This window comes from Thamnophis sirtalis, unplaced genomic scaffold, assembly GCF_051295495.1.
Source record: "Thamnophis sirtalis isolate CommonGarterSnake01/CBP01778 unplaced genomic scaffold, rThaSir2_p1.2 scaffold_11, whole genome shotgun sequence".
NCBI classification, from domain to species: Eukaryota; Metazoa; Chordata; class Lepidosauria; order Squamata; family Natricidae; genus Thamnophis; species Thamnophis sirtalis.
The window spans coordinates 49,837,841-49,861,417 of NW_028261391.1; the positions used below are offsets into that span (position 1 = coordinate 49,837,841).

General features: G+C 35.3%; 1 protein-coding gene across 1 annotated transcript in view; it reads left to right on the plus strand.

Annotated features, from left to right (window-relative positions):
• Positions 1 to 23,209, plus strand: part of SORCS3 (sortilin related VPS10 domain containing receptor 3) — a 716,202-nt gene extending 692,993 nt beyond the window's left edge. The window contains exons 24-27 of the mRNA XM_087725809.1: positions 5,335 to 5,434; positions 6,693 to 6,798; positions 15,088 to 15,248; positions 16,362 to 23,209. Of these exons, the coding sequence (XP_087581935.1) occupies positions 5,335 to 5,434; positions 6,693 to 6,798; positions 15,088 to 15,248; positions 16,362 to 16,426 (432 nt within the window). The 3' untranslated portion in view covers positions 16,427 to 23,209. The remainder of the gene's footprint in view (positions 1 to 5,334; positions 5,435 to 6,692; positions 6,799 to 15,087; positions 15,249 to 16,361) is intronic.
• Positions 23,210 to 23,577: the final 368 nt, after the last annotated feature.

A 23,577-nucleotide genomic window follows, 5' to 3' on the forward strand; every position in this document is an offset into this window, starting at 1 on the left:
ATTTCATTTGTTCTAACCCACTTCAACATGCCAGATTTGATCTTTAAACCTGTCCTAATATGTGACCAAGAGAATTGAATGACAGCCTTTATGCTCTAATCCAGACTTTGAATTTTTACTTTCAGGAAGTTTACTGAGGAAAAGGACTTTTCTATTGACATTATTGTACTTTATCTGTCATATTGTCTCTTTGTTCCCAAGTGAAAATATCTTTCCTCCTCCTTTAATCAGTTCTGTGCTTCAGTTCACAATTCTAGTGATCAGAGATATTCTTTGTGAAATTTCAAGGAGAGAGTCTTATAACAGGACCTTAGAGCAAATTTCATTACTCTTGCTGATAGCCTGCTAAATAGGCATGGGTGTCTAATAATCCATAGCATATATATTACAATTGTTCATATAAGTTTTGAGCTGAAAGATTTCAAGTGAAAACATATGATAAAGTGAAATGGATGTGATTTGGGAAGAGGGAGCTTTTGTTTCTTTTTTATTTTTTAATTTTATACTCATAAGCACATCAACAGAACACATAAACACATTAACAAAAATAACCACATAACTTAAAAACAACATAGGAACAATAAGTTCTATCGTATATCATACAGCAGTTCCGAATCGGTTTCTTTGCAGTTAGTGTTTTCCTTTCTATACATTTCTATCTTGCGTTCGTAATCCCGTTACTCATTATCCATTTTTATATACATTTATTTATACTTAGCTACTTATGATCAAGTATTATTTACCTATATTGTGCTTTATATTTTTACTTTCATCTATTCTCTTACATGCGGTTATAGGTATACATTCACATAGTTATTCTTTTTCTTTGCCATTCTTATATTATTATTATTCCATTTAAAAGGGGTATAAGGTATAATTTGGAATGTATTATTTACCATCCTTCACACCTGCTTTGACACCACCTTATTTTCTCTTTCTTTTCTTTTCTCCCTCCCTTCCTTCTCTACTTCCTTCCTTCCTCCTCTCCTTCCCCTTCTTTCTTCCCTTACTTCCTACTCTTACCCTCTGTCTTCTCCCTCCTACCCTCTCCTTCTCTTTTTCTCTCTTCCTCCCTCCTCTTCTCTTTCTCTCCCTCCCACCCATCTCTCCTTACCTCTTTCTTCTTCCCCTACCTCTCCTCCACATCTCACCTTATTTTCTCTTTCTTTTCTTTTCTCCCTCCCTTCCTTCTCTACTTCCTTCCTTCCTCCTCTCCTTCCCTTTCTTCCTTCCCTTACTTCTCCCCTACTTCTACACTCTTTCTTCTCCTTCCTACCCTTTCTCCTTCTCTTTTTCTCTTCTCCCCCTGTTCTCCTTCTCTTTCTCTCCTTTCCACCCACCTCTCCTTACTTCTTTCTTCTTCCCCTACCTCTCCTCCACACTTCTTCTTCCTCTCCTACTATCTCTCCTTCTCTCTCCCTCTCTCCCACCCTCCATTTCTTTCCTTTCCTTCGTCCTTCCATTCTCTACTTCCTTTCTCCCCTCCTTTCCTTCCTTCCTTCTTCCCTTCCTTTCTTTTTCTATTGTTATAGGTGTCTCTTTCAGATCCAGTTTATGTTTTCTTGAGGGTGTTATTTCTACAAGTCCATTTTTTTTATATTATTTCCTTTTTTCTCTATCATTCTACAGTCTATATGCCAGCTATCATCCTGATTTGATTTCACCAATCATGACCCCCTTGTTTCACTCATAATTATTATTTTTGAGAGTTGTTCTATTCTTTCATTGCTTTTTATTTCTTTGCTCCATCCATCTATACCAATTAACCCATATCTGGTCTACTTTCAATTTCTTAGGAATATTAAACATCTGGGCTCTTTTTTTTGTGAGTTCAGTCCATTCAAGTTTATCGACATAATTGTTATTTCTTGATCCATCTTTAGTTGAGATTGTTTCTTTTACTTCTAGTTTGTATCTGACTTTTCCCTTTCACGCCTTCCTTCTCTGCTCTCTCTCTTTCTTGCCTCTGTTCTTCTCTCCTGCTTCTTTCGCTGTCTTCTGATGTTTCTTCCACTTGACCTCTGTATTCTAATCCCTCTTTGCTTCCTTGTTTTCCTTCCCTATTACAGTGTTCTTCATAGAATTTGTGTGCTTCTTCTAAATTCTCTATCATATCTTTTTCCTTGCCAAGATACCAGAACCCCTTCTGGTACCCGCCATCTGTACATTATTCTGTTTTTATTCAACTCGTTTGTTAAAAATTGGTATTGCCTGCATTGTTCCCGGATTCTCTGTGGGATCTATTTAAGCGTGGTCAGCTCTTTTCCCTGTAGTATAATCGTCTCTTTGTTTTTTTTGTACACTTCATCTCTGGCAGTTTTCTTAGTGAATCTTACATGTACTTCTCTTGGGAGCCTATGTCTCCTTGCATAATTAGTATTCACCCTGTAAGCCTCATCAATGTTTGCTCTCATTTCTTGTTCTGTTTTTTGCAAAAATTCAGTAAGGATAATAACCATTTTTTCTTTCAGATCTTCCTCCTTCTCTTCCGGTATGTTTTGAAATCTTAGGTAGAATGCCGCTTTTTCGTTTTCAAGTCGGATTATTGACAATTCCAATTCTTTATTAAATTCCCTATATTCTATTTCCATTTTTCCCATCTTCTGATCTGATTGTTGTATTTTTTCTTCCATACATTGGATTTTCTGTTCGTTGATTGTTAAGGCATTCTGTATCTTTTCAACTTTATCGTCTACAATTTTGATTGTTCCTGTCAGCACTTCTTCATTGAGTAATTAGGAAAGAAAACCACGAGACTCCATTGATAGAAATCAAGTGTACTTTTACTAATTATAAATGATCAGAAGCGGAGCAAAGCGAAGACTGATTATTTAGGTGCGAAAGCGAGTGATATATAAAATAACCCATTCCCCACCCCTTGGCATCCCAGTTGCAGTCCAATCATAATTCTCCCAAGTGTCAGGTGTGAGATAACTTTGAAAGGCATCACCAAGATGGAATGTCGGTGCCGTTGGCCTTGGCGGGAACCTCCTCCGCATGCGCAGTCCGACAGGCAGCAGAACTCCAGAAACTTCCTCCAACACAATTAGTAAACCCCTCCCAAATACCCCCCCCCATTTCAATGGCAGCCGAAGCAGCAGCAAAGCAGAGGCTGACAGTTCCTTTCAATTCTTCCATTTCATTTCTTAGTTCTTCGTGATTTTTCCTTGCCTCTGCTTGGCTTATAGCCAAGGTCTCCTGTATCATCTGGAGCATCGATTGCATGTTTTGCATCATAGGTGCTGGTCCTGCTGATTCTGCCATCTTTTCCCCTTTCTCCAACCCTCACGCACTCTCCATTGTTTTTTTATTTGAGGAGGGGGGTGTTGCTGCACTCACATTGGGTATGGTCTTTTTCCCTAATTTTGATGAGGTTGCCATTTTTAACCCCCTTTTTTTGGTCTTGCCCACTATTGGTTATAACTTTTACTTTATTTATACCTTATCAGTAATATCAATAATATATTATAATTATTATAATTGTATAAACCAATATTCAACAACAATTCCACAATTATCCTTCCTTGGTATCACCTTTAAATACTTAAACAGTCCTATGTAATAATACTAGTAGTATTCTATTTGATTAATTTGATTAGTAAATATCATAAATTTATACATCACACCCTATTCTTATATCAATAAATATCTCTCAGTTTTGTCGGTTGTTCAATATTCAGTTCTAATAATTAGTCTCTCTAAGTCACTCTCTTCTTGATGTCAGTGTTAGAGTCCACGAAGCAAAAGACAGATCTCTATTTCTTGTCTTTGGCACAGCTCCAAGCTCCCAGTCAGATCAATATAAAATATTTAAGAAATTCAGCCCAGCGGCAGAAGAGCTGGTAAGCAGAAAAAAAGGAAACTCCGTTTGCCAACCCGACTATTATGCAGTCACTTCTTTAAACCTTCCAAATCGTTCCGGCAAATTTTGTTCCCTGAAGTCCATGTCGGGATTTCGTTCTTACTGTGGCTGATCTTAAGATTGTTGCGGCTGTCCCTTCCTGTCCGTTCTAACTCAGCCTCTTTACACTGCTTCTTTTTGGCAAACTTAAATTGTAAAAAAAAAACAGCCTCTCTCCTAGCTCCTTCTTCTCTCAGCTCACCCACTTTGCCAGTTTTGCGTTGCTTTCCTCTCTGGATTGTCGGCAATAATAACAAGTACCCGAATTCATCTGCTTCTATTTCTGTTTCTTCCTTCTGTGCGGCCGCCATTGCTCAGTCCTAACCAGATGGTAGGATATTTCTTTGTCCATTTAGGGGGGGTTCTCCTATCTGCCGGGGGATTTGCCTTACCACCCCGGTGTCTGCAGAATATCCCCTTTGATCTGCTGGTCTCTTCGGGATCAGCAGTGCCCCAAAAATGAGCCCACATGAAGAAATTAGAGCTAGGGGTTAGAGGAGCTCCCTTACCCTGCTCTAGGCACAGTGACGTCACCACCCGGAACAGGGAGCTTTTGTTTCATAATGTTTTCATTCTACTACCAAGGTCATTGCAGAAGAAACCAAGTTCTCTTTTGGCAGCTGCCATTTTTCTGACACACCATTGTCAAAGAAATAATGCTGTGTTATAATTTAGCAAAATTTAAATATAGCTTTAGGGACATTTTCACATTATGTCTTCTTATTATACCTTAACCCCTGCTTTACACTGGTTAAAATACCCTTGACCCCCTAAGAAGGCTATTATATTTCTGTCATTTAGTTAGAGGAACCCACCGGACCTAATGGGTAATTCAAAAGTTATAAGCTTACCAAAATCCCTACTGACAAATCAATACTTTTCTGTAGATTTTTTAGCTCTCTCTAAAATGATGGAGCATTGATCTTAGTTTTTTCTGAAAGCAAAACCAAACACAAGTCATATTCTTTTGTGTGTGTGCCTGGGTGTGTGCACACAGACAGACATGTAAGTAAGTGTGCATTGCATGAAAAGAGAAAGACAGAATAGAAACTAAATTTGCTGCAGCTCTAGTTTTTTCCAAATGCAATCTTAAAAATATATTTCTGTAACTGATAAATAATGTAACAGCAATAACTTAGTAATTAAAGAATGCAATGTAATTGCTATGGAAGGCATTTTTATGCCACTCCGCTCTCAATTCCAACAATGTTATTTCCAGAAGTCCCCCCGCCCCCATCCTTCTTCATATTTTGGAATTAGTCTGACACACAAAAGGATTCTTTTTATGAGTGATTGATATAATAATTTGGATTTTAGAAAGAACTAACATGTGGCAAATTACTTTGCTGTTAATACATATATGCCAGTAAGAATTATTATTAATTGCTGTTGTTTATCATTATTTAACTGTGTGTTCTTCTACCCTTTCTCAGGCTGTTGAAAGCCTCTTCAGTGCTCTAAATCAAAATCTGGTCCAATTTGAGTTGAAGCCCAGTGTCGAAATAATTGTTTACGTCACTCAGTTAACATTAGGTAAGTTGGCATAGGAGAAAAGATCTAGGGAACACAATGTAATATCTTATGATCAGCTTATATTTTTCTGGAAGGAAAATAAATATTAAAGAAAGCTATCATATTGATCCCAGGCATTGTTCTTGGATAAATTGGCATTGCAAACTTTTAGCAAACATTCAGAAAAGCTTGTTAGATATTCTGGGAGCTGTCCAGATGCCTCTTAATGGCACTAGGTGAGTGAAAGCACATCTAAGTAGGATTCATTTAAATATGTTTCAGTTGAAAGAAAATGAACAGAGAGATGCTTGAGAAACCCCTACCCATAAATCTAGGTTTAATTGGCGGATAAAACAATTGAGATACCCAATTCAAAGAGACAAAGAGTTATTTTTGAAAAGACTTAATCTGGTACTGATTGATGTTCAGTAGGAATGAAAAATAATGTATTCGGATTTATAAAAAATATAATTATGGCATATAACAAGAGATTTGTTTCTCCAGTTTTTTGTCCTTCAATTAAAACCTAGTCATACTTCTGTTTTTATAGCCTAGTACAAGAAGAACAGAAAACACTGGAATTTTATTTGGTTTTCCTCCCATAAGAAGCAAATAGAAAATATAAGAATATATATAAAAAGAAAATATAAAGTTTTCTTCAAGTAGATCTCAACTCCTGGTGACTTCATATTAAAATTAAGGGCGGAGGGAATAGAAAGTGATTAGCTATTGGCTTTTCAAAACTAAAAAGATAGTTGATAATTGAAAGCAATTCTCTTTTATCAAATTGATGAAAAATGAGAAAAGAATGAAGGATTTGTTTTCTGCATAGCATTAAAAACTACATCCGACATTATTATACAGTCATTTCTGAAAAGGATTGACTTGAGTCTTTTGCAAACACTATTCCCGATTAGCATCTGTCTCCACCATAGTTGCAATATATCAAATGGAGAACACCAAACAGGAAGCAGATGCAAAAAGATCATATGGTATGAATGAAATGGTTTAGTTACTAGGCAACCTGCTATTTCTTTTTCATTATAGAGCTACTTGGAACCTTGAAGGTTCCAAGGAAGTAGTACTGATCCCTCACCATACCTCTGACTACAGCACAAACACACACACACACACACACACACACACACACACACACACACACACATCTTGTTAATGATAATAATCTAGCAGCAGCAAAGGCATGAGACTGATACATCCTGCCATCTGTACATTTAATGACTACATTTTATGTATAATATGATCTTTTTCTACCCCTCAGCACCTCTTGTTGATTCTGGTGCAGGGCACAGCAGCTCTGCAATGCTGATGTTGCTCTCAGTGGTCTTTGTTGGCTTGGCTGTTTTTTTAATCTACAAGTTTAAAAGGTATGTTGGTACTCCTTTCTGCTATTCACAAAAAAATCTGCTAACATAAAGCAAAGCAAAGCAAAGCAAAGCAAAGCAAAGCAAAGCAAAGCAAAGCAAAGCAAAGCAAAGCAAAGCAAAACAAAACAAAACAAAACAAAACAATTTCCTATAAATCGATTTAAGAATTCAGGAAAATATAGGAAAGAGGCAGAGATGGGTTGCAAATCCTGGTGCTACCAGTTCGCTTGTGCCCTTGTGTGCACACATGTACATGTGTGACACTTCTGTGCATGTGCAGAAGCATCCAGGTGGGTGGAAGGAGCCTCCCACCACCACCACAAGCAGTTTGCCTGATCCAGCCCAAACCGGGAGCAACTCACCTCTGGAAAGAGGATTGAAGACACTTTACTCAAAGAAGGGAAGCAAAGATGAATTCAAGGCATTCATTTCAAGTATGGGCATCAGTCTTGTATATTGAGATAATGAACATATGACTTTACTAACCCTAGAAATGTAGGAAATAGTAATGTACACATTCTGAACTAATTGTTCAAGCCATTATCAGTGGAGCTAATTCTCCTCAGTTCACAGAGTTATGCTGAACAAAATTGCATCTTTTCAAAATAAGGACAATAATGAGTGCCAACACTGAAACTGCAGTTTTTCTTGCACTCTTCAGATACAGTAGGAAAATACTGTTTATTACTAACCAATACAGCTTGTTGTGCCTCTGATTAGCAGCTGTTGCTCATTTAGCCATTGGTCACCATTTCATTATTAGTACCCCTAATTTTCATATGTACATCATGGAAATTAGCAATAATAAGTTTAAACACATAAAATTCTAAATGTATACATTTCATTCAGTTGTTTCTATCATTATAGATTTAGCTGGTATACAGGTTGGTGAATACCCAGAGTTCAAAAATTAACACATAAGTTATAAGTAGCGGAGCCATTTATACAGAGCATAATTATAAATTTGGAAAGACATGGCAAGAGTTGAACTTGTTTTTAACCCCAGTTATGTCCATTAGCTAATGGATTGGATTTTTTATTGACATCAAACACTTCTCTTTTCCCAGCTTGCTTTGCAAATGAGGAAGATATATTTATAGTGCACAAGCAGAAGTCAGTTCACATAACATTGCATACTTTTTTTAAACTGCTTTTATCTACATTTTCCTGGTTTTGTATTGTTATTTATTTAAAAAAAACAGTTATAAGATGTTTTACATATATTGTTTCTTGGGTTTTATATAAATTTTGATAGTTGGCTAAAAATCAGTGTTATTACTGATTTTTTGTCATCATTACCTCTCCTGCCCGCTAATATGAAAGAAGGTCAATGCAGCTGATTGCTTTTTTCATTGAAATATCTGTCAATAAGGAAATGAATTTTTTCTGTTCTCAGAAGCAGCACAATTTTTGCTTGCTGAAAGCATGATGGATTGACTGATAGACTGGATTGACTCCAGTATTGCCATTTCAGGAAGCAAAATATTTGTCATTTGTCCAAAAAACTAACAGAGTTTTGCAATGTTGTTTTAGTGATATTTCAGATGGTATATTTTGGGAAATTTATATAATTATGATTCCATAAATGACTACTATTTCAGAACCTTAAAATATCTTAGGGCTTCAAGTAAATATAGTAGAAGTATTTGTATATCTGCATACAGATTTTATATCTAACCATCATTGTTTATGAATATTTGGGGAAAAGTATGTAAATTGTAACATTTTATTCATTGAAGCAAATCAATTATAGCTACATTTTGAGTTTTGTAGGAAAATATGAGTTTCATACCTATTTAATCATATTTTGAAGTGTTTTCCAGGATGAAACAATAATATACTTAACACTTCAGTAGGTCAGTAAGCCAAAATGCCAGAGAACAGATCTTTGTTATGAAAAATGCACTTGCAGAAGGTTATCGAATCTGGCTGCAGCTTTACAAGGATCTGCCACATTTGAAATAATGAAGTTATTCATCACAAACCTAACCACATTTTTTATTTTTATCATAATGATTCATGCCATCAATAACAGTCTTTACAATGAGCACTTCACACAGTCTTTCTATATTGTTTCTATTTAATTATATGATGCAATGATAGTTTACTTATTCATTCATAGGACATGTCTAATGGGCAAATTGTTTCATAGCTCTTTTTCATTGTTAGATTAGATTAGATTTATTATTAATTTACAAATAAACTCTAACCCTAAGCCTAGTTAATGAATAGCAGTTGGATGCCCTTCCTGATGCCTACATGGAGTTTTCAGCAAAAAAATTTTTTGCACCCTAAGAGAGAAACTTCTGCCACTATCTAGGATTAAACTTTCAACCTACCGAGTGGGAGGTGAAACCATGCCAACTCTTGGACAAGAATATTAACCTGTGTGTTTCCATTTTTTTATGCTGCTGAAGAATGAAAAAAGTTCTGCTAGTAATGCACAGCTCCAAATGAGAATTTAACAAAAAAGCTTTATCTGTGCCAAACATGAGTTTAAATTAGAGATACTAGGTACAAATCTGGATATACTTCATTAATTTTATGGCTGATAGAATGGGAGAGATTGTTTCTCCATAAGCAGATTATTCACCTAACCTTTCTCAACCCTGCGTGGAGCAAATAATGACAGAACATAAATCACAGTGAATACTTGATAGGACACTGATTGAAATGGGGCAGGCTTGATAATTTTGAGGCTACCAATTTGAATTTGAAACAAAAATATACATTTTATTCAAGTAGTCTTAAACATTTGCAGACAACAGTTAATTCATAAACAATTGATGAAAGAAATGTCCTTCTGGGTTCGGCTCCAAGTGGGGAAAAAGACACTGGAGACATGGAGGCTGCTTGGAAAGATGGTTTATTGTTGGACAAGACCACATGGCTTGAGTCCTGAACAGAAAAGGTGATCACATGTTTCAATGTTGGTGGAGAAGAAGAGAAGGGCTGAGGGAGGGACTTGCTAGGCTTTTTATAACCTGTTCAGTCCCACCTCTCTGTTTCCTGTTCCTGTGTAAGAAATGTATTCTGATTGGTTGTCAGACTCTCATGGGGCCATGCAGGGGCAACTCTCTGGGCTGTGTTTTGAATCCAGGTATGGATGAGTTCTCAGATGCCATGTGGTCAGTTGAGTAAAGGGCCAATATTATCATGCTTTTAATCCCATCCCCCCCTGGAGCTGAAGTGGAGGTCTTTTTTATGTAAAGTGGACTAGCTTGGCCTTCTTAATGGCCCATTGATAAAGTGGGGATGGGCAGGAAGCTACAGGCAGTTATTCTGTCTTTTAAAAAAATGTTTCTTTCTTTTCACATCCTGAGAAATATTCTGCCTTTTCAATATTTCCTAGAATATTTCATTTTTCTGGGAGAGGGCTGAGTGATAACTTCCTACACAGTAATACAAATTTCACAACCTAGCTAGTTAATCTTCCTCATTGCTGGATGTGAAATTAGTCCAAGGGCAGAAGATTCTGAGCAAGAACTCTAGTTATGATAATTTGAACACGAAAAAAACTTTCTTGAAAATTATGAACCCTTAAAACACCCAGTGTAGTAAGGTGTGAAGTGTAGGCGTGCATGCATTTATGACCTTCTTCCACAGATACACATGAATTCAATTGCATCTTGTGACAGTTTGTTGCAGAAAAATCAAATCCAGAAAGCATTCACAGATAACTGATTCAGCTGGATTCATCAACTTTTTTATGTACATATTAACAGATGAATAAATGTACAATACAAATAGTAGATTCTTTCAACATGGTAGAAGTTACAAGCAGGACCCAAGCAGGAGAGAACAGTTTCATTCCAGAGTTCAGGGTAGACAGAGATCAGTTTTAAGTTTCAGTTTCAATTCTCAGTTCTGTTTCAGTTCCCATTGGCTGACTTAGTTGCTATGCCTATTCATTGGCTGACCTTGTTACCATATCTTTCCCAGTAATGAATATTCAACACATCTCTTTTTTAAGTTCAGTCAAATAATTCAAGGGGGGTTATATTAGAGACATTAATTTACCAATGGCTCCTTAAGTTGCACCTCTCAGTCTTTCTTGGAATTGGACATAAAAGCAACAACTTACTCTCTTGAAGAAGTACCTACTTTTTTGTAGTAGGACAACTGTTCTGGCCCCCCTTCTCCGCTCGTTCAAAGACGACAGTCAGACAGACTTAAAAGGCAAGAACTTTATCAACCTCGACTCACGCTAGCTGCGAGCCCAAAAATAAACATAAATAAAGTCTCTGGCAAGAAGATAACAGAATGCAAAAACAAAGATCTCTTACAAAGCAAATCACTTCTCCAAGTGTCTCTTTGAATCAGGGTTACAGAAAGCAAATCACTTATCCAAGTGTCTCTCACAAACAAACCACAACCGATGAATGATGAACGATGAACGTTGACTTCTCCAACCAGGGTGTGGCACTATCCGTCCTTTTATCTCCAGAAGACAACACTAACAAGCCCCAGCTGCATTGTTACTCCTGCATCCCGACTTAACTCACAGCAAACTTCTGCTGAGTCACAACAGGCAACTATCTCAATATCTCCAGTGCTGCCTCCAACAAAGATAATTATGCATGATAGCAGAGTTAAACTTGAGAGTTCAGTACCATTAGATGTTGATGGGATATTTTGCAAAGAGATTTGGACTAGACATAGGGGACAGAACTCTCAATCTCTCATAATATTGATGGCTATTTAGTAGCTTAATTTTTAACTTCTGGGTTTGAAAGCATATATACATATTTCAATTTTGTAAATACATCTGTAGATTCCTGTGTAATGTACTTTGCTGGATAAGGCATTGGCCTAGTTCAGCAAAACTATTTTTAAATTTTATAATACTGTTTCAAAGAAACACTATTTACTGTTCAAAGAAACACTATTTCACTATTTAGGATTGAAGAATCTGCAGCTTAGTCTGTTGTGATTATTTGGATTTTATCTCATCAACAAAGCAATGTGCATTTTTGTGACGAGATAGAATTCCAGCTAGAATATTGGTTTTTATTTAGCCGAGATAGGGGAAACATGTGTCTGCATCAATTTTTAATGTTATAAATTGCTACAATTGGCACTCTGCTGACACATATGCGGAAGGTTTATTAAAGGCCTGCATAAAGCAAGAGATGCTATTAGATATGGGCAAATGGAAGAAAACTGGAATAAAAAGTATCTTACTGTGAACAAAATGATGATATAAGAAAAATATTAATTGTGTTATATGTTCTTTCAAAATTAATGTTTGTGTGTAAACCTTTAGGGAGCTTCTGCACACACAATCTAAAACACACTGAAGTGAGTCTATATTTGTTCAGCGCGGCAGTGTAAAAAAATTGGTTCAGCTTCTTTGTCATATGTACAGGGCAGAAAAAAATTACCCATCCCTAGATCCGCCTTAAAGTTACATATACAGATAATCCTTGTGTGATGACTGCCTAATTTACTAACCATTCACTGTTAAAACACAATGAAAATTTAACTTGGTGCATAATTCTGACATTTGCGATCTCCACAGATCTATAAAAAAAGGAAAGTTGAAATAACATGGAAAGCACGATGGTAGTCTTTGTTGTTTAGGATTGAATCTCAGTAGAGATTTAGTATAATGACAATAGTCAGTTACTGTGTTAGAAATGATGAGCAACCTGCTATTTGTCTCCAAAATTACTACAGGTATTCCTTGACTTCAACAGTTCATTTAGGGATAATTTGAATTTACAGCAGCACCGAGAAAAGTGATTTATGTCCATTTTTCACACATAACCATTGCAGCAACCCCGTGGTCATGTAATCAAAATTCAGTCAGCTTGACAAGTGACTCATGTTTATGATGGCTATAATCTACTGGAGTCATGTGATCTCATTCTGCAGCCTTCTGATAAGCAAAGTCAATGGAAATGCCAGAGTCACTTAACAACCCTGTTACTAATTTAACATGTGCAGTTTCACTTAAAACTGGGATAAGGAAAGTCATAAATGGGGCACAACTCACTTAATAAATGTCTCACTTAGCAACAGATATGGGCTCAATTAAGCCGAAAACTATCTGTACAACTTCAAAATTGAAAATAAACATTGTATAAATATATTTGGACCTGGGAAGAATTTAAAAGAAAATCCCCACTTGGGAAGAAAAAAGCATATAACATTTTCAATAAGAAAATAGTAGATCAATACTACTATATTAGTAGATCAATACTACTATAAAACACTTTGTGCATATTGGATCTATGTCTAATCTATGATTCTAATATTCATTCATCATATCCTAATTTCCCTTTTTAATCTGGCTAAAGATGACCATGCTGCCATTAAAATAATCATAGGATTTTTTTAAAATGAATTTTTAATAAAGTCTTTAAAACATATTTAAAACAGAAGGGCATATTTGGAGAAAAAAGTGGAATATTTAATGTCAAGAAGTCTGGACTGCCTTAACTGTCCCAAGTTTGTTTTATAATTCTAGCAGTATTCAGACTAAGGGCACTGTCTTTTTAGTTTGCTTTTGGTCTGCCATGTACAGAGAAGGAGAGATTTAATGAGTTCAGGAAATTCAGTTCTTTCATTAGTATGATATCTAGATCTGTAAAGGAATGCTTTTTGTCTTGATGAAAGTACTGTTGAAGCACAGCTTCAAGAAACTTGACAAAGTGAAGCACCTTCCTATTTCTGAGCAGCAAAGTGAGCAAGAAAAATGGCTTCTGCATATGTGCGGAAGCCACTTTTATCAAAGTAAAATGGCTGTTTAAGACAGATCAGCCCTGCCTTTGTGCTTCTAATTGAAGTTTCAAGGTAGAATACCTTGCTTCTTCAGTTTAAAGCATTTTACTGGCTTGAGCCTACCCTGCCTCCCCCTTTATGCCTATCCAAGTTTAATCAAAAGGAAGAAGAATTTTCTGACATGAGGCATTCTATTCATTAAGCTCTGGACATTTCCATATGAATTTCCAATACATTGTTTTGGAAATGTTTTCACTTACATGATTCATGTCACATGGTAATAAAATTTGGATTAAGTTGAGAATATGAAATTTTATTTTATTTCACCCCTTATCTATTTTAATATGACAGAGAAGAGAAAACATAAAACCCATTTAAGTGTAAAAGGCAGAACAGTCAGTATAGATACTAATATTTTGATACTAGCCAGAAGTAGAAAAGAAAAGGTAGAAAAGGTGATCTTTCCAAGAAATAATGACATATATAAAGTTATTAATGACCTAATTAAGATATATAAAATCAGGCAAGCATGCAACAAAGCTAAATGAGCTTGGCTCATAATGTGCAAAACCTCTCGGACAATCTTACACGTCTTAAAAGATAAATGATAAAGAAAGATCAAAGGTACCTGATAACTTTGCCCTAGAGAAAATAAGATTAAGCAGAAGAGTTGACTATTTTTTCTTCCAGCCACTTAGCAGTCATTTAAAAGGATGTCAAAAGGAGGTGAGTGAAAGAAGAGTCACACAAAATTTATTTTGAAGAAAGCTCATGATAGCAGTAATTGCCTGGAAAAGCAATCAATATATACATTACCATTCAGATTTTTAAATATTATTTTTCTCTTTTGGATAATTCTTGGTACAAGTAAGCTCCTTATTTAAAAATATCATTTTTGTTGTCCAGAATTCTTTCTCTTGGATGTGTTTGCTTCAGTTACTATCAATATTGTTTAATCAGATTCTCTGAATCTGAATTTGTTACTTGATGTCAAATCTTCATTATATCACATATACTATGCAGCAGTAGAAAATTACACTATTTCTTGTTTGTTATAGAGCTTTTAGGTTGAAGTGACTACCAAAGACACCAATTTAAAGACAAAAGTGAGAATGTATATCATCTGATATGTAGGGATTTAAACTCTATGGTATGTATGATAGACCTTCGGGTTTGAAGAAGACACTCTGTTGTACATGGAGGTGGTGCTGCAGTCCAGCAGAGTCTAGCACAGTGGGGGTTAAGTACAATGGGGGCAATTGAAGTCTATTGTTGTAATTGTGGGTTTTATTATATGATATCGTTCACTGTTTTTTGTCAGTTTTTGGTGGTCCCTAGCTTCAAAGCTAATGGAAGCTTCATAGCACCAGTGCTATATCTACATTCTAACAATCTGGGTTCTGTCAGTTTGTGACTACAACTGCCAGTGGTCACCTCTACCTGTTAGTTAACTTCCCGTTTGTCACAGGACTCAACAAATTAGGTTTGACCTGAGAGGATTTGCAGATGAGCTGTTGATGAAGCTGAGTTACCTAACTGAGGATCTGTTTCTTTTATATGCAGGAAAATTCCATGGATCAATATCTATGCTCAGGTGCAACATGACAAAGAACAGGAGATGATTGGTTCTGTCAGCCAAAATGAAAATGCACCCAAAATTACACTTAGTGAATTCACAGATCCTGAAGAACTCATGGACAAAGAGTTGGATGCACGGGTTATAGGTAAATAGCATGGGCATCCATTCAATGACAGTGTTAGTCATCATCCCTTAATCAGATATGACCAATCTAATGGCCTGAATTATCAGTGTGAAAGAAGGAGGAAAAGTGATCATAATGTTTTTTATAAATTATTCTTATTATATTAATAATATGATTCAAATTAAATCAGTTTTAGTTTTTGAAGTGACACCCTAACCTCAACATTTTATTTGATCCTGGTTGAGAATTTAAAGTGTCAGCCAAAATAAAATTGTACCACCCTTAAACATATAGAATTTTTTTTGCTTCTCATATTCTCCATTGATGAATATAAATATTTCTCAGATAAAATACATTAATAGAAAAGATAAGAAATAGATTATCAAGTTTAACCAACAGACAGCACTGTAATAACAAGCAAACTCACACAAAGACATTACGATAAATAATATTTATTAAAGAAAAACCAGCAGTCTATAATAATAGAATTCTAGTAACTAGAGCAAGCTTTATGTACAAAAAAGTATTCAAATTCTTCTACACCTCTCCTCCCCTGTCATGGACCCTTCTTTTGTGTGGGAAAGTTATCCACTCCTTATATTTGCAGATTCTTCTACCCTGATTTTGTGACAATTAATTCATACATGTACTATCTTCTTTTTTTCCTGGAAATTTTTCAACTCTTGAAAAATAATAAAGTATTAGAAGGCCATCATTGAAATACATAAATTATATTTCAATAAATACGGAGAAAAGAAGATTGAATGAGAAGTTGGAACAGACAGCCCAGTGATGGTTCATAGCACAAAAAGGAAGTGACCACTTCCATTTCAGTGTCTGAATGTCTGCTTAACTCTTTTTCATTTGACTTCCATCTTCTACTGTCATGCTATCCATTGCTCTTTTCCATAATTTTATGCATTCTGATGTCTGTATTTTATATAGAGTAATTTCTTAGGTTCTCAGCCAAACCATAGCTGGAAAAGCAGTGTTATTGTTTGTGCATCAATCTCTACATACCATTTGCTTGTCAGGAAAAAGAAAAAAATGTCTGCTTAAATTAAAACAATTTCAGAATGAAAATCAAGATGCAATGAACAAATTTACTTTCTCTCCCTTTCTCCTTTTGCTTAGGGAGCATCTCAACGATCTCCAACAGTGAAAGCACAAAGGAAATACCGAACTGCACTAGTGTTTAATACCAGGAGTCCATTTTGACAACAACATTTCCCAGTTTTTATTTTGTAATTAATGTTATGATTAGATGAAGGGAAATTCTTCTTGTTATTATTATTAATATTAATGGTGTGGACTTTTTTTCATTTTTCTTTTTCAGGGAACATTTATAAAGTGAGCATTTGGCAAACCGTATCACAAATATGATATTTAGCTCAATGAAATCATGGTATAAGATCCTAAATTTCAATTGAAAGAATTACGCTTTTTTTGCTAATGGCAATCTCAAAAGGCTATTTAATGGCTCTTAACAGACTTGTCTGTGTCCAGTGCTTTCAGATTCTGATTCAGATAACAGGTGTTATCTGATAAATCTTGAAAACTGTTTATGTGAGGTCCCTTCTGAATAATATTTTTTAGATCCCAATGAAGATGGGTAGGATGCACAAAATGGCTCAACCAATATTGACCAAATTTCTGAAGAGGCTCTCACTGGTGCATGTTCATACTGATGGTATAATGTAGATACTTACCATGTAAATATATTTTTATTTCTTGAGAAATAATTTAATGTTTAGCAAAAGATAAATTTTAAAAAAATAAGCCACACACAGACATACACATAGCACACATGTTTGCATTTATATCAAAAGCAAAACTGTTAGATGGAAGCCTGCAGTGAGCAACTGTGTAACATGTGGGATCGAAATGTATATCAGTTGTCTGTCCTATTTAAATCTGTTGCCTTATTTTAACAGTACCATGCCAAGGAATCCCCTAAAGAAAAAAATGTGTACTTGGTTGAGGCATGTTTCAGAACACAGTTTAGTTAAGTCAGTTTCTTCTTCCTTACAGGAAAGTGGTAAGGAGAAGGATACTAATTATACCATCTAATAGGCATAGCTGCAAAACTCTGAAATATGAATCCCTATTTGAATTAGTTATCTGCATGGATAAATATTCTTCACCACAAGGAAGCTAAATAAGAAGTCCAAGACTGACTTTTAATCTCCTAGTGATGGCCACTAGCTGGGACTTTGTTATTTTTATTTTTACATTTTAATCTCAACTCTTTCCCACTTTTTCCTCTCTACTCCTTTCAACACATATTTTTTACTTTGTATTTTGCTTCCAGATCATCTGATATGATTAAATGGGTAAAGTTAAATAGGTTATGTAAGATTAATTTTGGATTTCACTGTTTAAACTGCTGTTTAATAGAAATAGAAATATTAGATGCAGTGGTGAAATTCATTTTTTACTACCGGTTCTGTGGGCTTGGCAAGGAAAAGATACTGTAAAATCTCCATTCCCACCCCACTCCAGGGGAAGGATACTGCAAAATCCTCATTTCTCCCCCCCACTCCTGGGGGAAGGATATTGCAAAATCTCCATTTCCACCCACTCTGGGGCTAGCCAGAGTTGGTATTTGCCAATTCTCCAAACTGCTCAAAATTTTTGCTACCGGTTCTCCAGAACCTGTCAGAACCTGCTGAATTTCACCCTGATGACGTCCTGCTATTGCCATGTTGACTCCAAATTCTTGAATTTTATTTTATTTTATATATTAATTACATTTATATAACTCAGAAAGGTGGCAAAGAGCCGAGGTGGCGCAGTGGTTAGAGTGCAGTACTGCAGCCACTTCAACTGACTGCTAGCTGCAGTTCGGCGGTTCAAATCTCACCGGCTCAAGGTTGACTCAGTCTTCCATCCTTCCGAGGTGGGTAAAATGAGGACCCAGACTGTGGGGGCAATATGCTGACTCTGTAAACCATTTAGAGAGGGCTGAAAGCCCTATGAAGCGGTATATAAGTCTAACTGCTATTGCTATTGCTAATTAAAACAATAGTAAAATCAAAACATTAAAACAAGTACAATTAAAAATTGTTTTAGGAAGACAGTAGAGAAGATAGAGATTAAACACGATGCAGCTATCTCATTAGACCAATATTTCTGTCAGTGTCCCTAAACCTCCTGACACATCCATGTTTTAAGAATCTTCCTGAAGAAGTCCTCAAATGTCCCCAGACTGATAAAATATCTTCTACAACATTTTTATTTTCATTGAGGATATAGTATGCTAACACACAATCATAAACCTTTACTTTATAAGGTATGATATGACAATTTTATTTGTTGGTAACCATATTTTAATGATCTCTATTAGAAATACTATGCTTGATTGGTTAAGTATTCTGAGATCATATCTGTGCAGTAAAAAAGGCGACGATATTTTATGGATATCTTTTGGCTATTATTTGCCTGATGACTGGTAATTCAGAAACAGGATCAGAAAAAGTATCAGCACATTTCATGCTCACTAGGCAGATAAGTCAGCAATGGAAAAAGAAGTCTAATTATTGTCAATCAACATTACTTAACATTTAGAAAAAAGAATCTGTCAAAGAAGTGGGGGAGATTATAGCTCGGAGTAAAATAAAAACTTCAGAGGGATCAGTTGAAAAGCTTTTAGAGCTTGTGAAACACACTAAAATGTCTCTCTTTACAAAGGAAATATTAGAATTGGAGAATTCACAAATCCACAGTTTAACATTAAAAACATGAACAAGGTAGTATATGCAAACTATTCTACTGAAAGTGTCATTTCAGATACAGACTGTTTCTGTATTCAGAAGAATATGTATTAACATACTTTTTATTTATAATGTATTTTTCTAGGATGCTGGTCCCTGAAAAAACCTTAATGATTTCTTAGATTCATGTTTCTAGAGTAACCTCCAAAATGTAAAGAATATCTTCCTTATTCGTGATTACGATGTCTCAGGAACTGTGGAAATAGTGATGATCCCAATCAATACATTTATTACATAAGCAGCACAAAATACCATTACAGAGGATTTCAATCCTCCCTTATTCCAATTTTTCACCTAAAGAATTCAAGATCCTGTCCTGTCCTGTTTCACAGCCTTTCCAAGATAAATTAAGCTGAGAAACAATGTTAGATTAATGCCTGAGTTTATTTTAATTTATGCTCAGCAAACTAGTTACCAGGTGATTAAGAAAAAGTGTTTTATGTCCCTGCTTTATGAAAAAAGGTGAACATTTAATAATCTCTGCATAAAGCATGATTGACCCTCTCTTCATCTTCCAATAAATTCCATACACAGCTCTTTTCAGATCACTGGTTTCAGATTACATTTCAAATCTTGAATGTTGTTTGTCCAGTTTATGACAACTCCAAAGTATACAAAATGTTTTATTTATTTTATGTATTTATTTTTTTGGTTTGTAAAGCATGTACGAGAAAACAAGTATAAGTATGAATATAACCCATAAACATATAAGCAGGTATAAGTATATACATAAGAAATGAATACAAATAAATGGGAACAATAGGACAGGGTTGCAGGCATGCTGATGCACTTATGCTTACTGTATATTCTAGGGATTTGTATTTAAAAAATTAAAGTGGAAGACATAGGAAAGGGAAAGCAACAATAATTAATTCAGCAAACTAGGCCTGTTTCTGCAGTATCATCAAATATTTCTCAAAAATGTTTTGAAAAAAAGTAAATCATGTTCTTTTGTTAGTATTGGTGAAATACTTACGACTAAATTTCTTTCTTTGTTTATACTGTGGGTTATTTGACATCTTTCTTTCCAGGTCTTAAAAATGCAGTCTGCAAAGCCTCACTTATACCTCAGATGAAATCTCTTAGAATTTAAGAACATAGGATAATACTAGGCCAATGGAATTCTATGGAGAATTCTATGGAGGAGTACAAAATGGTATCCAGATGCCAAAATTGTGCTACTTAACATTTTTATGAGAGCTGAATGGCCTGTGGGAGATGGCAGGAGAAATTTAATTAAATTATTTCTGCTCTTTTATTTATTTACTTTAAGAGAGTGGATGTCTTGAGAGGCATGATGTACAGGTTGAATTTAATACAATAATTGGCAACAATATAGTTCTATTTAGGTGCTTGGAAATAAGGACTGCTCATCTCATAAGTAGTCTCACATCTAATTATCCTACCTCTGTCAATAATATTCTTAATGTTAGCTTCTACCATAGAGATAGGCAATGTATTTTCATCTAATGCCTACATTTTTAAAACATATACAAGATTTTAGGACATATGTGCAGTGATAAAGTGACTTTACTAGTGACGTGTCTTGGGGAGCGGGATTTTTATTTTTCTGAGCATAGGCGTCATTTTATTAGAATTATTTGGTTTTTGCAGTTTATTAGAAGCTTTATAAAGAATTGAGAGGATGCAAGTAGCTGTGGAACATTCTTGAATGTATTCATACAAATTACATAAAATATGTAGAAAGACAGGCTTAGCACAATTTATTAATTATTCTTTCTCTATGAGCAAGAAACCAGACAGAACACTAAACAAGGACTAAAGATTGCTCAAAAGTTTCAAACAAAATAGCCTAAAATTTATTTTAAAAGACTGACAAAAGTCTGGATTCTTTACAAATTATCTAAACAATGAGAGAGTTGGAGTCCAAAGCATTTCCTGTATGAGTATGGTCACCACAAACAATTTGGAAGGCTTTTAGAGCTTTAATACCATTGGCCTAGATTATACTTCGTAAGCAACTAGTGCCATTTTTGGTACAGTAAAAATACTCCCTGGTCCTTTCATAGATCAGTAGCATGATTGCTGTAAATGAGTCCTGATGGCTCATTGGTTAAAGTGCAGTATTGTAGGCCCACAGTCTTGAATTTGCTCCTGATGGGACTCGGGGTTGGCTCAGTCTTCCATCCTTCCAAAGTCAGTAAAATCAGGACCCAGATTGTTGGGGGCAATATGCAAGTAATGCTCTCATTGTAAACTACCCAGAGGGTGCTGTAAAGGGCTAAGGGGTGGAATAAATACTACTTGATACTGTACCGATTGTATCTTCTGTACTCTATTCAAAAGTAGCTCCATTGTCATCGCAGCAATGGGATCCATAGAAACTAGGATCTTTCATTAGAATGACAAAAGCTGTATCAGATTGTTGCACTGCAGACACAAAAGGTATTTTGCTTGTGCTGCAATTCCATACTGTTGTCTTCATCAATCTAATACCACTACCCATCCTGCTGCATATGAATAGTAAATACAGGATATAAAAAGACATAGATAACTATCACCAAAATAAAAATTAGTCAGGGAAGCTTGCTGTTAGAATATTAAATATAAGTGTATGGAGGTACTCTTAACAACATATTCCATCTGTGAATCCAGTGATAACTGTGACTAAAAGAGTACCATGTCTGAAAAAACAGTTCTTTTTTGGGAGGTGGGTTTGGCGGCTTCAATTTTCTTCTAAACAATACAAATTCTTCATAGTATACCATCAACTGTTGTAGTTCCCTCCCTACCTGGTCATAAAGATGCCACATATCATAGAAGAGCAATGTTGACTTCTGGGTGGAAGCAGTGAGTGGATGCAAAGACCTAACCATCCATGGCAATCCTTTCATTATTGCAGTTCAGATGAGCCTCACTCCATATATAATATGGATTTACAGAGAATATATTCTCTATATATTGTTATCTGTCCAAGAATTATTTCATTTAAATAGCAGCTGGCAAGCTTTGAACATCTCACCTTCCTAATAAATAAGGTAGATGTGGGTCTCCAAGAGTTAATTTAGGAGCATTAAGCTACTCTACAATATTTCACAGTATATCTCACAAGTCATATGACTCTGAAGAGGGGAAATTCCCCAAGCACACTTGGAAAACCAATTGGCTCAATAAGGTATTTATGAGCCAGACTATTTTAACCAGTTCTCCATCCTTGCAAAGACTAAAGTTGGCCAGGGATTTATATCTTTATATGTTTAGACAGTGAAATGTGGCAGCATACATTCACCATTGCTGCACTGTTTCTGTGGAGCATCTGGTCAGTCATTCCATCTCCTGTCCTTCTGCTATACCACATAGTAGCCTGGTAATCAAAGATCAGAAAGATATTTTTTTTGCTCTTCTGTAACTTATAGCACAGCAGTCCTTTAATTGGAATTAAATTCTGGATAAGAACCATTTTGCTACTAATTGATCTGACATAAAAAAAGAAGGGATTTCATGTTCAAGAAGCCACCATCACTGCTCCATTAAGGGTAAAGCTTCTAAGATTCCTGATTTTTTTCTCAGGACTTTGTGCATTATCCTCCATTTTCCTGATGCATTTAATACCACTATGTCGCAACTATCCAACCATCCCTTCAACATCCTACTTGCATATAAAAAAGTGATATTCCCTCAGAAGGAGTTTCTTAAAGAACAGTTCTCTTGTAATCACCACACTCAGGCAACTTTAAACTCCAGGAAGCTGATGCTGCAATGCACATCCTTCTCATTTACAATTTCTGTGGGATTATTGGGAGTAGGCTGTTGGAAGTGCTCACATAGTTGAATGCTATGTGTGGCTCACATATGTAAAGTAAAGCATCTTTATTGAATGCTTACAAAACAAGTTGCCCAATTTTAAAACTATCTAGTTGCCATAAACGTAGTAACTATATTTTCATAGACACCTACATCGATTTCAGCTCAGACAAACTGATGTTCATTTGTTTCTCATTCTAAGGTTTAAATGAGTCAGACAACTGCAATACTTAAAAAATAATAAGACAAATGCATGAAAGATATAAATATACATATACATAAAATAAATATATACTGTATTGGTTTTATTGTTGCATTTGAATATTTCTACTGTAAAAAAGGCAGTGATTTTGAAATTGTTGAGAATAAATGTATTTTTGTACATCACAGCTGTTGATTTACATTATTTTAGTAGCTGTCATTTTTCTTCCTTGGGCAGTAGTTCAAATGCTACATAAAATGTTGCTTTCATGTCCTCCTTTGACATGGGCTTTTTGGAGGACAGCTTTAAATAAAAGTAGCATTTTTTTACTACAATAAGTCTTCAAAATCACTAACTTCTTCTGGGTGTCATGCTGTCAAAGCCATATGTGTTGCACATTTTGGAGAAAAACATTTGGGATATCTCTCAAAAAATTACACCAACTTAATATTTTATTCCATTGTTTCATTGATGCTTTCACAAAATTTATTGCATATGGTGATACATGAATTTATTCAAAATTTTTCCTGTGTTATAGCCTATTGGTACCATTGAAATTAATACTGAAATATGCAGAAGCTTTCTAATTTTACACAACTTTTTAATAATA